Genomic DNA, 16,469 nt, shown 5'->3' with positions numbered 1-16,469 from the left:
CGTTGATCGTTAGAGAAGTATTCCTAATATGTATCGTTGCCAGGGATTCGAACCTTAACCCGTACCGGGTTCCTGTACTTCGTATTATAGAATAACCCATCTAACCAGGTAACACAAGACATCTGTAACCCGAGTAACCCGGTTAACCCGGTTGTATGCGCGTTATAATAATACAGTAAAAACCATAGTTATTACCGTGTTTCTAAACGGTAATTAATTTTATTTCAATATCGTCTGTTTTTTACTCTACTGTCCATCCGCGAGAAGAAGGTCATGCAAGTGCTTACATTTACTCGTATTTACTACTCGTTTACTGTACTTATATAGCAGAACGGGGACGTAAACACTTGGCCAGCCCTCTTGTTGCGGACGAATAGTACATGTATTGGCATAAACAGTCACTTGAAGGAATCCCTATTTTCACCGGATGCGTTATGAATTTTCTGGGAACTCCAACACTAGCAACTGTGACAACCAGGCGAATGATAAACATTCGTCAGTCTTGCCTTAGAACGTGTAGTGAACGTGTGTGTCCTACATTCATTATATACTCGTACATTTTAAACAATCTAGTTTCATTTGATTTGAATATTGCCTGTAAATTCACATATCTTTGACTTGTCTGGATATCTCGGATGTCTTCTTCTACTAGTAACCCACTTCGAGCAGATTTAACCCGCTCTTCCTACAATTCAAGAACCGTTCCTTCGCGGTTAGTATGGGTTACAGTAACCTTCCCTTCATTAACCGGGTTTGGGTTAGGGTTCAGCAGCGATTCGAATCCCTGATTGCGAGTATAAATATGAAATGACGGTAGTATAGTGTTTAGCGTTCTCGAACCCGTGACCCAGAGAGACTACGGAGCTTGAACGCTAACCACTCGACCGCCACCATTTCATAATTATTTTATGACAACGATTTTTTTTGAAAACGCCAAAGTAGCACGTCTTAATATTTTGCACATTATATTGTCCTAATAGATAACTAAAACAGTATAAATTTTGAAGAAAATCCGTGATCCGAACGTCGTGTTCTGCCCTTGTCAGCGTGGTAGTTGACTACGCACTGCTCCACCACCCGTCCTTCAACGTATTCCAGTGGAAGAAGGAGGTATATTATACAGGGTATCCCAGCCTTAGTGATACAGCGCTCTAACTCCAAAACTATCGGCTGAATACAACATTTCAAATATGGAAATTGCATGGTAAAATGGGGCGCATGTTTCAACGAGATGGAATTTTTGTGAAGTTTGTTGTTTAACGAGATACGATTTTTTTTATACTATGCGACAGTACTTTTCAAGACGAATTCATGAAACTGTAATGTATTTACCCGATTTTTATTAGTTTTCAAGCTATAACGCTTCAAAGTTTGCTAATTTTCAAGGAAAAATCTCGGTTCGGCCCCGGGCGGTCCCATTGATGCGGTAAGCACCATGGGGTTCTTGAAATCAATACGGAGGGTCTTGCTTGGGATTCCAGGCTCAAGGAAGGAAAACAGGAAAAGTATTACCTACCTAGAAAATTCTCGGCGCTACAAGTAATGCATCAGTAGCGGTCAATACTTTTCCCATTTTCCTTCCTTGGGCCTGGAATCGCAAACGAGACCCTCCGTATCGATTTCAAAAACCGCATGGTGCTTAACGCATCAATGGGACCGCTCGGGACCGAACCAAGATCTTTCCTTGAAAATTAGCAAACTTTGAAGCGTTATAGCTTGAAAACTAATAAAAATCAAGTAAATACATCAAAGCTTAATAAATTCGTCTTGAAAGGTACTATCGTATGGTATAAAAAAAAAATATATAGTTCCATTTGAAAAACAAAACTTGACCATCATATCTCGTTAAATAACAAACTTAACAAAAATTCCTTCACGCTGAAACATGAGCCCCACTTTGCCATGAAATTTCCATATTTGAAATTCTGCAATTTGCATTCGGCCGATAGTTTCAGAGTTAGAGCTCTGTATCGCTAAGGCTGGGACAACACCCTGTATACCTCAACAGCCACCAATCCGCTACCAATCCCGCCACGAGCCTCCAGAATCAACCCCTAAAATTCTCCCTTCTGCCCCATCCCCTCGCTCGAGCTCTTCGCAGCCTCTTCCCAGAAAATTCCTGAAATCGCCATCGATCGAGCCCGGGGGACCTTTCTCCGCTAGGGACGAAACAGCGGTAGCCGAAATTAATTCGAAATGTTTACGGAGTCGACGAGCAGGTCACCGCGGGGATCGTTGGTCGATCGCAGCCGAATTTAAATGGGAATTCTGAAGCCGCTCGAGCGTACGAAGGTCAAGTATTTAGTATAGCGACGAAGAGCGGTCCTTGGCCGGTTGGCAGAGGCGATCGAGAGGCGCAGTCGAATTCGCAATGTCAATTGGAACGCTGATCGACGGTATCCCGTGCGCCGCTCGGCGAACCGTGCCAAACTGAGGCCACGATAATCGAAACGGCCGGTCGCATGCGACGCAGATGAGATCCGTTGCGACATCCCGCAACGATCCGATACGTTGATTTCGATCGACAAGTGCTAGCCGAGCTAGTACGTCTCGGACAGGTTGTCCCCAGGCCTCCGTTATCCTAGCCGCTAGGTCGTTCACGCTAATGATCACGTCTAAGAAAAATTAATTCATCGATCGGTTTCATTTGCTCTCGAGTATCGTAGTCCATCTATGTCAAGAGGTGTAGTTTCTTTGAGTAGAAGGAAAAGTTACGACGTCTCGTCCCCGATACGCTGGTAGATCCTGCCGCAGACGCGTCTCCCAGTCGAGGACCGTACGGACATGCATTTATTGAGATGTTTCACGGTAAGAAGACGCATGTAACGTGACCTCCTATCGATCCAACGCATGTTGCCCTCGAGCCTCGAACGGTTGGCGACACCGATCGGCCATCGATCGACGCTATTTTATCCGTTCGATCTGGCTCGGTTATCGGTCAGTCCCTCCAGCCGGCTTAATTTCGTCGGAATGCATTATCGGGCTTCCTGAAACTTCCTGGATCGTCTATTATCGATGCCATCGCTGGCTCGTACTCTTTTCGCGCTATTTTTATTACTCGCCAAACTTTTATACGTATATCGCTCTATTCTTCCTAGCGTTTTTATAACGACGCTGAGTTGGACCACGGTTATCGTATTTGGAGTTTGTATCGGGAACGTAAAGCGACGTTTATACAAAAATTTATTCAAAGGCTGTGTTGCTATGCTAGACCGCTCGATGAAGTGCTTTGCAATAGCTGTTACGAACGTTATAAATATTTAAACCAGACACTCGAGTCTCGTGTTTTTCTGCTATTATCTCGCTTAATTTACGATGGCAGTTATTACTCGAGCCTTGGTGTGATCCTTAAAATGGACAAAAAATTTGTTTACAACGTTTGAAAGATCAAGGACGCGGAACGAAAGTGAAAAAACGCGGGAAAATATTTGTTGTTCAACGAGCAATCTTATAAATAAAATTTCCGCCGGTGGCACTATTGTGACCGCATGACTCTTGATTTTGAGTTAGAAGCTAATGTTACTCAAGAGAATAGTCGAAACGAATTTTAGCACGCAATTGTATCATACGATCAACGTCGTTTCAATATTCGCGTTCTTTCTGTTGCTTTTCATCGCGAAATAATCGAATTTCTTATTGTTAATACCCCATCGGGGAATGAATATATTCGTCTGAAATTTCTGTTTGGAAACACGTTCGTTTCCATGCCGATCCAATTGACCCCATAACGAAGCTCAACTTAATTAAAATCCGTTGATATCGCAATCAGCGGACGCTGTTCGAGTGCGTAAACCACGCTTCCACGCCATCAACGTTTATTTCATGCTCGTTACATGCCTGATGCAAACACCTACTGCAAACGAAGGCTACGAGGACAACGGGAACCGATCCTGATTTCTGTTAAAGGAATTACCACGTTTCAAACTCCTCTTTGGAGTTCACAGCGATTATGTGAATATTATTCATATTTGTTATACGAGGGGGACTTTGACCGCTTTAAAAATTTGAGATTACTACAGATGTTATTAAAGTTACTGCTATCGAACACCGAATTCTTAATAGATACTCTGCGAGACTTCATTGCGTAACGCTTCCAAAGTTAAAGAAATTCCACTCCGCTCTACAATGAGCAATAAAACATCCTGATGCGAAGGCGTCCTAATTCGTGATCTATCCTAATTCGTGATCTATCCTACTAAAAACGAGCCCTTCTCGAGGCGCGAGAAGGAAACTCGGTCCATCGAGTTGCGATTGCTTCCTGTGGTCGGATGATCCACGCGTTTTTCCGCATCAGTGGACAACGAATCGATCGCGTGTCTCGAGTCGGAGTAATTTTACGCTTCTTCGAGACTGACGTTCCGTGTTCGACGTGTCGGCGCGCCAAGGACACGGCATCCTGTTACGCGACGCAGTCACAAAGGATCCGAAGAATGCAAAGAGGCCGGCCAACGCGGCTAATGCATCGCCGCACCTCGGCTGTGCGACTCTTGTTACATCACCAACCTTCTCCTAGTATTTCGAGCACTGGAGTTGGGAAATTAACGTCTCTCGTCGCCATTATGGAGACTATCGAATATTTACATTCGTTGGAAAATGATGGTCAGAGACATAGAAGAGAGCGGCCATAGGTTGGCTTTCAAAGTCATTTACATGTCAGCGATTATAAGGACCCGTTTCAGAAAGGTCATACCGCTATTGGTCGAGTACTATTTCGTCTCGTATAGCTTAATGACTAATAAGATTGGTGCTATAAAAACGTGTTTTATGGGCGAAAGGACGGATTTCTTTCACATCGTAAACACCACTCAGGGGTACTCTTTATGGTTTCTCGTAGAGCTAACTTTCCATTCCATTTTCTTCAACCTAAAAATTTATTGCCATTAACACTAATAAACAAATTCCGAAGGCAACTTGTAGAAGAACGATCAAAGAGAATGTTCTACAGAAAAGAAAAAATTCGTGGGACGATATCGAGGTGAAATAAAACACCGCGAATTTATTGCTCGACCTACTGTTTTGTTCGTGTTCTTTGAGACTCGCCCAGACCCTTGTGGTATATTAATACCTTGAACATTTTAATCCAAATTTGAAAATCACGAGTCTGACTCGTGATGAAAATTTTAGGTCAAATTTGAAAATCACGAGTATGCCCCCTGGTGAAAATTCTAGGCCAAATGTGAAAATCACGAGTATGACCCGTGATGAATATTCTATCCCAAACTTGAAAATCGCGAATCTGACTCGTCGTGAATGCCAGTGTTCGTGCGCACCGGTTTGGCAAGGCATTTTCCGAGTTTCAGTGCACTGTAAGGGTTTAACTTATATTTAGGTACACATTTTATAGTTGTGGCAAAATATATCGTGGTATACTTTTCTCATTAGTTTCTCTTTGGTCAGGTTCTCTCAAATGCATTTGTTGGTTCCAGACGTACGCGAAAGACAAGACACAGCAAAAAAATCTACCACCCCACACGACACTTCAAAGGCACGTGAAAGCCAACAGGAACGTTCACATACCAAGGTAAGCTTTGCTCCAGAATTCATTTTGTGTAACAACGTTCATTGAATTAAGAAGTATTAGTGACAACCACCGAGTTGAATTAATTTTACACTCCATTTACCAAATTAAATATACAGTTGCATACAAAAGTTTCCGGGTAAAAATAATTTTGGAATTAAATTATGTATAATAGGTGTAAAGTAGAAATACAAATATATCATAGTAAAGGGCTTTTATTATACTATCGAAATGTACAACTCAAAAATTTGATAAAACAAGTAGTAATTATTTATAACAAAAATAACAATTTTTACAAAACATGAAGAAAAAACACGATAACTGAAGGAAAAATGTTCAGAAATGGTTACAAATGTAACATTGTCATCAATATTTACTAACCATACCCTGTGAAGCTATCACGGCGGCACATCGGCGAGGCATCGATTCAATAAGTTTGATGATTTCATCTTGAGAGATATTTCTCTACTCTTCTTGAATTTTTGTCCGTAAAGCAGCTTTATTGGTACAATTAACAGTTCCTATTCTTAGTTTAAGCTCTTGCCATAAATGTTGTATGGGAATCAAGTTTGGAGATTGACTCGGCCAATCTAGAATTCGGATCATATTCTTCGTGAAAAAGTCCTGAAGCAACCCAGACCGATGTTTTGGATCATTGTCTTGCTGAAATATACATCCTCGTGGCAAATTTGGACGGGTATAAGGTAGCATTTGTTCTGATAGAATATCCCTATTCATAGGAGCGTTCATAGTACCCTCAATTTTGTAAATTGGACCGACGCTTTTCCAAGAAAATGCACCTCAAAGCATAATACTACCTCCACCGTGCTTCACTGTTGGTATTTGATATCAGGAATCATTCCTAGTGCCTTGTGGTCGTCTAACATACCTTCTCCCATCATTTCCAAATAAATTAATTTTAGTTTCATCCGAAAACAGCACTTTCTTCCATACTTTAACTGTCCAACTCCGGTATTTCTTTGCAAACTCTAATCTGGCCTTCTTATTTTTGTTACTTATCAATGGTTTTTTAACTCCAACCCGTCCACAAAAACATCCAACTTCTGTAAGTCTACGTGAAACAGTACTTTGACTAATGTCAGCCAAATGGGAGAGCAAGACAATGATCCAAAACATCGGTCTGGGTTGCTTCAGGAGTTTTTCACGAAGAATAAGATCCGAATTCTACATAGTTGGCCGAGTCAATCTCCAGACTTGAATCCCATAGAACATTTATGGCAAGAGCTTAAACTAAGAATAGGAACTGTTAATTGTACCAATAAAGCTGCTTTACGGACAAAAATTCAAGAAGAGTAGAGAAATATCTCTCAAGATAGAATCATTAAACTTATTGAATCGATGCCTCACCGATGTCCCGCCGTGATAGCTTCACAGGGTATGGTTACTAAATATTGATGATAATGTTACATTCGTAATCATTTCTGAACATTTTTCCTTCAGTTATCGTGTTTTTTCTTCATGTTTTGTACTTGGCCGGATACTTATGAAGAAGTAAAAATTGTTATTTTTGTTATAAATAATTATTACTTGTATCAAATTTTTGAGTTGTACATTTCGATAGTATAATAAATGCTCATTACTATGATATATTTGTATTTCTACTTTACACCTATTATACATAATTTAATTCCAAAATTATTTTTGCCCGGAAACTTTTGCATGCAACTGTATACAAATTGTTTTTATTTATTTTCACATCTTTCACGATTACTCGATTGTAAAGAATGGCCCAACAAAAGTCGACCAGAAATAACGATCTCCAATCTTGTTTAACGCTTGCAGATTTTATTTCCCCGGAGGAAAGCCGTTGCCGTTGTCGCAGCTGGAAGCAACCATCGCCAGAATCACCGCAGCTTTTCAGGCTCTGCCGGATCATCTTGCTTCCCGTGCCGAATTTCACGCGATCACCAAGGTAATGGTACAACGAGGCTCGTTAAAACTTCCACGAACACAATTTCCTCCGTTTGTCCTCTGTCGCTTGCCCTCCATTGATTCGACCTCGAACCACTCCGCCGTGGAACGAATAGGCTGGCTAGGTGTTGTTTAAAAAAGTAGTACTTAGAAGTGCATTCAATTATATCGATTAAAATTGTATTGTTTTTGTAACTGACGCGCGAAGAAGACCATCGTCGAGGTCGAGATATTCGTCTAGCTTCTTACGTTTAGAAATTATTTTTCACGAAGAACGTATTAGGTTGTCCAAAAAGTTTCTTTCGTAATTTGTACTCAATTATTTTATGCGATAGTGTTTATATAAATAGACAATTTACTTTCTTAGATGCTGATGGTGTAACATTAATGGAGCAAAATGAATCGTACACAATTCAATAATGTAACATTAGACATAAAATATTGCGTATGTATTACTTATTAATAAAACGAAAGAAACTTTTGGGACAACCTAATAGATTGAGAGACTGAAACTAAATTGAAAGTAATCCCCGAAGAGGTTTAGTTCTATTTTTCTCGAGACACGGTATATAACGATAATAATCCATCGTTGCAGGCATGCGACCTACCCCTTTACTGGAAGGTGCCACTCTTTCTCGCGGCTGGAGGCGACCAGATTGGATACGTCGAGATGAACGCCTTCCTTGACTTTTGGAGAGAGTAAGCATCCATATTATTGAACCATCTATTGCACCGACTTAATCAATGCTACGGTAGAGTCCGTAAAAAGACAATTCTCTCTAAACACGCTAGTCTTTATAAACGGGAAATCGAAAGAAGGTCGAATACAAAGACGACTCCGAGTGACACGTTAATTCGTCTTCCCTCCGGTTAACAAGTTAAACCAAGCTGGTCTATTGTTTGTAGGATATCGAACACCTACCACGACGCAGCGAGCAAGTTTATCAGAATCACAACCCGAGGCCTCAGGAACAATATACTCCCCGAGGATTTAATCCCACTGGTGCAAGACGTGGTCGAGACTCATCCAGGTTTAACTTTCCTGAAAGAGGCTACTGAGTTCCATTCACGCTACGTACACACGGTTCGTATTCGCGCGATAAATATTTGCCAGGGGTTTCTCTCGGTGCACGCGAGAGGAGCGAGAGGGGAAAGAAAAAAGATTCCGTCGACGGTGGAACTCCGTGGTTTACGCAACGAGGATCGTCGTGAATTATTCAAGATGATCGTCGGTTGCCTCGAGTAATTATCGTGCGAGCTCGATCGTCGGGAACGATTTTTAACGAGTGGACGCGGCGTTCGTCTGCGAGACACGAAATCGAATTCCTCCGGAATGTTTATTCTTCCACTAAGTAATCAGCTTCCGTATTTGCTCGTCAATTTGTCTCGTTTCGATCGTCGGTGCCTACGCAAACTTACCAACCGTTGTAATATCCCAAGCGTGTTGGAAGCTGTTACTATGAACAGAGGAAAATATTGATGAATTACGAGTCGCTTCAAAGTTTGTTAAACGCAACGTATCGCGTTATTTTACGATGCGCCTTGATCTCTAGGTGATCGCCAGGATATTTTACTGCGTGAACAGAAGCTGGAGCGGAAGGATCTCCGTGGCCGAACTGAGAAGAAGCAACTTGTTGTCGGTGATCGCGGTCCTCGAGCACGAGGAAGACATCAATCAGGTTACCGCGTACTTTAGCTACGAACACTTCTACGTGATATACTGCAAATTCTGGGAGCTCGATCGGGATCACGATCTCTTCATCGATAAGACGGACCTCACGAAGCACAACGATCACGGTGAGGACAGATTTCAGCTATTTCTTGAAGCGTGATTCGTTCGAAAGTGTAATAATCATATTCATTAATTTATTAATTATTCACCGCGTTTCAGCCTTGTCGAAGCGTATGATCGCAAGAATATTCAGCGGCGCCGTGACAAGGGGCGGCATGAAAAGTGGCAACGGCGTTCAACAACCCCAGGACAAGATGAGCTACACGGAGTTTGTGTGGTTCTTGTTGAGCGAAGAGGACAAAAACCATCCGACCGCGATAGAATACTGGTTCAGGTACAATAAACGATTCTATCCATCATTCATGAAGATATTTTTAACAGAAATTTCATTTCCAAATAATCGATAGGTGCATGGACCTCGACGGGGACGGTTACCTATCCATGTACGAACTGGAATACTTTTACGAGGAACAGTTGCATCGCATGGAAGCGATTGGACTGGAAACGTTGCCTTTCGAGGACTGCCTTTGTCAGGTAATTGTAGAGTTCACTCTGAAAGATATGAATATTTACAATTCAGTCTTTGCAATTGCATTAATTTATTTCTATATCGGTCTGTACTTTACATTGGTTTATATTACGCAGATGTTGGACATGATCAAGCCATCTACGCCAGGAAAGATATCTCTGAGCGATCTGAAGAAATGCAAGATGACTTCGATCTTCTTCGACACCTTCTTTAACCTAGAGAAGTATCTGGATCATGAGCAGAGAGATCCGTTCGCGTCAGCCAGAGAGCACGATCCCGATGGCCACGAAGTAAGACCACAAACACTTTTATAACCGAGATCATTGAACAAAGAACACAAATCTCTAAGAGTGAAAGTGTACTTGTTTCTTTTCACTTGAGAACCTCCGTGTTTTAATGTTCTCACGCCGCGGAGACCAGATCCCGCAAGAACCTTCCGCTTGACCTGATACTCGACAGATATTCGCAGTTGTTTACCTAACGATTCTTTTTCATTTGCGATAGCTGTCTGATTGGGACCGATTCGCAGCCGAGGAGTACGAGATGCTGGTCGCCGAAGAAAGTGGTAACGAACAAAACGATCAGATGTAAGTATCAATTTTGTGCGCTGTACTACGTTCACGGTTCATCTATACCATTCTTGTATCACATGATTGTATCGGTTCTAAACCTTCGCTTTACGTATCCTAATCGATCACCAAGATACATTCCATTCGAAGTGTACCAAGACATAATATTAAGTTAATTCCGTAAATCTGGAAAGCCTATGATTTTTCAAAGAGAAACTTTCGTGAAACTTTCGTGAAACTTTCGTGAAACGTTGATTAGCGAATAGATGAACCGGGGTCTGTTAATATAGGAAGTTCTGGCTTACAAATTTCAAGCTGTGAAACGGAGCTCATAGCTTTCGAATTCTGGCATGCTTTGCCGTTAGATAGACAGTATGCCCCTTGCGGGATCTAACAATTCCACCTTGTACTGCGACCGTAATGACTATGGTGCGATCTTATGCGTTTGTTGCAGGCTGTGTGATGATGAAATGTAACCATCATCTACAGCTCAGTAAGTAAAGAAAACAGAATTGCATGGTATGGCAACGCACGAGGCCCGTGTATGCATAACGCATCGATAGAGAGTCGGCTAACTGCTTCTTCTACTTCAGTTCCCTTTGGTTCTCTTTAATTTTATTTTCCACGCCCTAGAACGCAGCATTTGAATCCAGCTGGATAACGTTTACAGTAAATTATTAATTTTAACAATCAACGTAATACTGCGAATTTTTCGTTCTGTAATAATCGATCAAACTATCATGGAAGAAGCCAGTCAAAAGGCAGACAACCCTAATCTTTATCACTGTTTGTTTTCGTTGCCGCAAACTAGGTACCGTTTGCTTCAACTAAATATCGTTTGTCCAAACGGAATGAAACCCTAAGTTGCATCGTTTTTGGTCGACTAATGAAGTCTTGGACGCTTCACAGTCACGGTATGTTCCATCGGGCATTCAACCCGCATTCAACTCAACTATCGGCTCAGTTTAGCGACCTGTGAAGCGTCGAAGACGGTTGTTGCGAATGTTTCATACCGTAGAGTGCCGTAGTCGAGCCGTCTATAGCCCAACAGAGTTGGTCTACAGAGGCCCAGAGAGGATCTACCAAAAACAATTTGTTTTAACCAAGGAATTTGTCGTTTCCCCAGGTCGTACGATTCCATACCGGAGGACATATTTTCTCAAAATCTGGACATCTTGGACGGTGAATCGGTAGACATGCTGGAGAGTGCAGACATCCAGTCTCAAGGATACCCTGACGGTCTGTCGACGGTCAATTCGGCGGAGTCCATTCGTCAACAGTCCAAGAATCAATACTATGACAGCGGTGACAGCGACGACTACGCTGAGAGCGATAATTAATGGGTACTCTCGTTTGAAAACCCGAGGATAGCTTCAATGGAACAGTGGGAAGCTGAATCGAACGATGATAGAACGTCGATAGAAAAGAGTTTAATACAGCGATAGAGGGCTCAACGTCATCGAGCGATACACCAAAAAGTGGAGCGAGTTTCATCTTTCTTGAGATCAAGAGTTTAGACTTAAAAGTATAGTTGTTCTTCGTACAATAAAGTGTCGTGTAACATTGTCTTCGCGAATGACCGTGTCAAAGATGGTGAAACAATTCCTCCGTATATCTATGAATCATTTCGCGTGGTCCTATAGCCCGTGAATGGGATACGAATCCGTTTGGTGATCATGACCGGATCACCATTAGGAAGTACAAAGGTATCGTGGGCGTTCAAACGGCTTCGAGGACGTTTCTCTGGGACAATTGGATGTTCTCCAAGGACTTGATGTTTCTATGGATAGGGTTCGTCAGCAGCATTGTTCCGAGGAGAAGCGTTCAGTGATCCCTTAAAATAAAAGAAGAAGATCCCGAATCGATCCGTAACTGCGAACAATCGGTCGCGGAGAATCAAGCCACTAGGTCGACTATGTGATAAGTGTCGTTGTTCAACCTATATACGATCTATACATATTGTGTACTTCACGTTGTAAATAGACAGCAAATCTCGGACCCTTATTTTTACTTAACGTAAGAGCCACTTTAAATGCGGGTCTTTCAATTGCTGCAGCCATTTCTAAGGGACTCCGGATCGTAGATCTGAGAATCGCCTCTAAGAAAGAGGATTGGATGCTCTCGGTTCTCCATCTTTCGTGTATTCGCGCGTACCTTTTTCTAGCCCAAAGGTAGTTATTTTTTAGAGAACAAAAAATGAAGACAGAATTCCTGCAAACACAGTCCAGTATCTTGATAGTGTGTGTATGCGCGCGTGTGTGCGCGCGTGTGTGTGTGCGCACGCGAGAGAGAGAGAGAGAGAGAGAGAGAGAGAGAGAGAGAGAGAGAGAGAATGCACATGTTCGAGGCTGCAACAACTGAAAATTGCGCGTGAGAAGTTATGCATCGTCATCATCAGGGAACCTCTTGCCCTCTATAATCGTCTTGTAAGCTATAGTATTACACCGCGGCCGTATTGCACGCACGAAACTGTTCGAGGATCGTATCGAGTAAAACGTATCCGTCTACGGGGTCAGAACGAGCTCAGTTGGCCGCTTGAGGTCACCAACAAATGATTACTGCTATCCCTGCAAACATATACCACCTGTTGCTTTAATTCAAGGTCTCCGCATGCAAAGATTATTAGATCACTGGTCGAGAGTGATGATAATATTAATACCATTAAGTTAGAATATTCTATTATCAGTCATTTTTAGTTAAAATGATCTCAAGCGGTTGGTTGATTTTGTCCAAACTATAACGACCTCATAGGCAACACTCGTATATCGACGTCCTCTTTTTCTGATGTTGCAAACTATGTAGTTGTAGAGGTTTCGCCGGCCGTTTCGTTTCGACGAGTTTGGACATGGTTAACGAAACGATAAACAAGCCAAAGATATGACACGTTCTGTTGTGTAAGCAGAGAAGGTATATAAGAGAAGCGTTCGGAGGAACTTCTAAGCGCTTGTTCTTTCGCATTCGACCACGTTCTTTTAATTCCAAACACGAGACTGAAAAGAAATTCTCTTCGGTCTTCTTCTCCCTCGAATCTCTTATTGGATATCGAGAGAATAAGGTTCTTCATAAGTTACGTTGAAATTTCTTTAGCGTGCTTTCCTTAAAAGAATTATACATTTTGTTAGCACCGATGGAGTTAATTACTTAGATAAAATGAAAGAGACGTTGTTAAGAAATTTGTTGAAAATTATTGATATTATGAAAACACTCGTTTATAAATTGATGTTACGTTTAGATTCTTTTTTGTGACGAGAGGAGGGAAACGCCATAAAGAATAATCGTTGTATACGACGATACGAAAATGCGCTTCAAGATTTTATTGAGAACACGTGCCGCCTCGACGAAAAGGGCTGTTACACGCAGTTCGACTTAATGACTAATGACTTTAATTAACGACAGAAGACCAAGTTGTACCCTGTTATTTCAACAGTCTCTTGGCACTCCTTAATTGTTACTGTTATAAATTGATTGCTGGCGAGATTTTATTTCTGCGTGAATATCTATGTCTTGTTATTATAATTGAATAATAATTCGCTCGAACGATTAAACAATAATCATTATTTCTTATTGCGAAATGTACTTTAGAAAAAGTACCAGAGTACAATAGCATCAGTTGATCTGTCTGGAGCCGCCAAGACTGCTGGAATGTGTACATATTACTTTCTTCTCCAAGAGATATAATTTTAAACTGCGTATATGATATTACTCTAGTCGAAATGTGTGCTATAATTCACGTAACGAACGACCACGAGACGGCGAGTTTATTTTAGATCTGTTTCGTGTTGTTTGTTAGTTAACGAAGGTGAATTGCGAGCAACGAGATGGTGGGTGAGGAAAATTCCTTGTCGTAAAGGAATATTTAATTCTGGAACGTAAATGTTGACAATGTAAGGTTAAAATAGGAAATGTTTACAAATGGTTCGAGTAGTCCAACTGATGAAACGTTTTCATAGAAATCTGAATATTTCCCTGTTACATACGTATACTTGTGTAAATTACTACTGACACAGGACTGCGCAGAATTTTCATTCAAATTTTGTATCTAGATATGAGAATTTTGCCTTCCTCTTACAGCATACATATCGAGTACGTAAAAGAAGAATGGAAGAAGCACGTAAGCATATTGTGAAAACAGATGTCGACGAAAAGGTGTTCCGGAATCAAATATTTACTCTAAGACGGTGCTCAGGGCCGATACTTGGAAGACACATAGACACATAGACATTGTTCTTGTTACTGTTTGCATACCTATTCAGTTAATTACGTGAGCTGTTGTTTTCTCAACCACTTTAATATCACTCAGCGAGGACTTGTGTTCGCCAAGTGTCGGTACCAACAAGGAAAACACGCGATGCTCCTTTACGTTGACGAATTATTATCCCTTCAATTACCACAGAAAACAATGAGAGAACTGACGATCTTGCAAAATGTGTAGAATCGAATTTGTGAGTTTCATTGTAACGTTTCTACTGAGAAGGTTGACGAATCTTTTATTTGGTGGACTAAAACTGCGAACGAGAATTAAGCACGAAGACTCGGAGAAAAAATTTCTAAGAAATACTTTGTTTCGTCCTTAATTACAATTTATAATGTCTAAGAAAATTGAGATATATTGGAAAACAATCGTAGGTCTCCAAATGAGAGACCGTTGACAGTTTAAGGTGGGTATTTAATTTCTCTACTGCATTCTCCGCGGTTGTTGGGGAATCACTTTTTCGCGAGTGATCGCTTTTGTTGACTGTCCAAAGATGTAAAACTATTAACACTATACAGTTGTATCTTTTATATAGCTCGTTATGATTTTTTACTATATACATATGTATATGTATATATATGTGCATATCTCTTCGTAGTTTATATCATGAATACATTGTAACTTGCTTGCGTTCGACTTTCCATTGAACGAAGTTTTGAAACATATGGAAAAAGAGACGAGAATAGGACACGTCTGGTTATTTGTCCTTGCATTTGGCCATGTTTTCGATTGTTATATATTTATTCATTATTCTATGATAGGTTTATCATTGTTCTAGCGAATCTGTTTGCGTGACATCTGAATGCGAGCGTCGTGTCGTCACGATTTCGTGTCTTTTCCTCCAAGGTGGAATGAATTATTCTTTCATGGGGGACAACTACTAACGATGTCAAGATATCGAATTCGTGGCTTGAAATTTGCACACGCCTGCTTAGTCGGTCTTGGTTAATAGACTCACGTTCACCATTTACCTACATTTTTATTTATATATTTTATCTGTGCATGAGTAGACGAATAAGGTAATTTTGCAAGTTAATAAAAACGAATGGTAAAAGAGGTGCTGTCTGGTAACAATTCTTCATCGTATCCCTACCTAACATTTTCAGTCATTCTTCATACTCAATCAGGGTTGCGAGTAATTAATTACTTTTAAAATTAATTTCCGTCTTTAATTGACAATTAATTACAAACAATGTAATTAATAATTATTTCATTAAAATTGAATAAAACAGAATTAATCGAAAGTCGTTTTATTGACGATTGATATGAGCGAATTTAATCGAAGATATTTAATTGACGATTACTTTAAGCAGAATTAATTCAAGCTATTTAATTGACGATTTGTTTATATTTTCAATGTTAAAAGATATTTATATAAAATTTAATTAATTGTATAAGTAACATCTCCTACACTTCCTAACACTCCCTAACACCTTCTCTAACACTCTCTAAAATCCTCCAACAACTCCCATCACTCTCTAAGACCTCCTAACAGCTTCCGACAGTTCCCTTCACTTCTATTCATTTCCTAGCACATTTCCCTTTAATTTTCCTCCTTTCTCTGGTACCTCTCCTCTTTGTTAAAGTGATCCAAATACAAAAGGTAAGTTTCGAGCTAAAATTAAAATTTATTCCAGCTCTCTGAATATCATGTTCTTATAATATCACAAGTAAAATTCAAGCCAAATTCGATTAGTGCCACCTCCTCGTTCACCATGATCTCCTGGTACAAGAGGTAAGTATCGAGCAGAAAATAAAAATTATGATACCTACTCGATCATTACGATTTCCTGATACAAGATATAAGTATCGATATTTAATTCAAAGTTATGCTACTTCTTTGAGTATCATGTTCTCCTGATACCAAAATCCGAAATCGGCCAGAATTCTGAAATTTCGCAAAAATTAGCCCCTTGAAGTAGGCAACCCGTACCGAC

The 16,469-nt window shown here is 40.6% G+C and overlaps 1 protein-coding gene across 3 annotated transcripts in view; it reads left to right on the top strand.

Moving 5' to 3' along the window:
- LOC128896008 (uncharacterized) overlaps positions 1-15,588 on the top strand; it is a 107,285-nt gene extending 91,697 nt beyond the window's left edge. The window contains exons 3-13 of one of the 3 annotated variants that reach the window (XR_008461899.1): positions 5,427-5,521; positions 7,322-7,451; positions 8,046-8,149; positions 8,357-8,534; positions 9,004-9,247; positions 9,342-9,516; positions 9,590-9,716; positions 9,828-10,001; positions 10,216-10,298; positions 11,407-14,938; positions 15,311-15,588. Coding sequence is in view for 2 of the 3 variants with exons in the window: in XM_054159115.1 (XP_054015090.1) it covers positions 5,427-5,521; positions 7,322-7,451; positions 8,046-8,149; positions 8,357-8,534; positions 9,004-9,247; positions 9,342-9,516; positions 9,590-9,716; positions 9,828-10,001; positions 10,216-10,298; positions 11,407-11,620 (1,524 nt within the window). In the remaining variant the exon portion in view is untranslated. Of the gene's footprint in view, positions 1-5,426; positions 5,522-7,321; positions 7,452-8,045; positions 8,150-8,356; positions 8,535-9,003; positions 9,248-9,341; positions 9,517-9,589; positions 9,717-9,827; positions 10,002-10,215; positions 10,299-10,734; positions 10,774-11,406 lie in introns of all 3 variants that reach the window. The other 2 variants (XM_054159116.1, XM_054159115.1) reach the window with 2 other exon arrangements.
- The last annotated feature ends 881 nt before the right edge of the window (positions 15,589-16,469 follow it).

The sequence above is a fragment of the Hylaeus anthracinus genome, unplaced genomic scaffold (assembly GCF_026225885.1).
Source record: "Hylaeus anthracinus isolate JK02 unplaced genomic scaffold, UHH_iyHylAnth1.0_haploid 5, whole genome shotgun sequence".
Taxonomy (NCBI): domain Eukaryota; kingdom Metazoa; phylum Arthropoda; class Insecta; order Hymenoptera; family Colletidae; genus Hylaeus; species Hylaeus anthracinus.
Note: the sequence above shows the minus strand (reverse complement) of the source record. Positions and strands in the feature narration are given on the sequence as shown.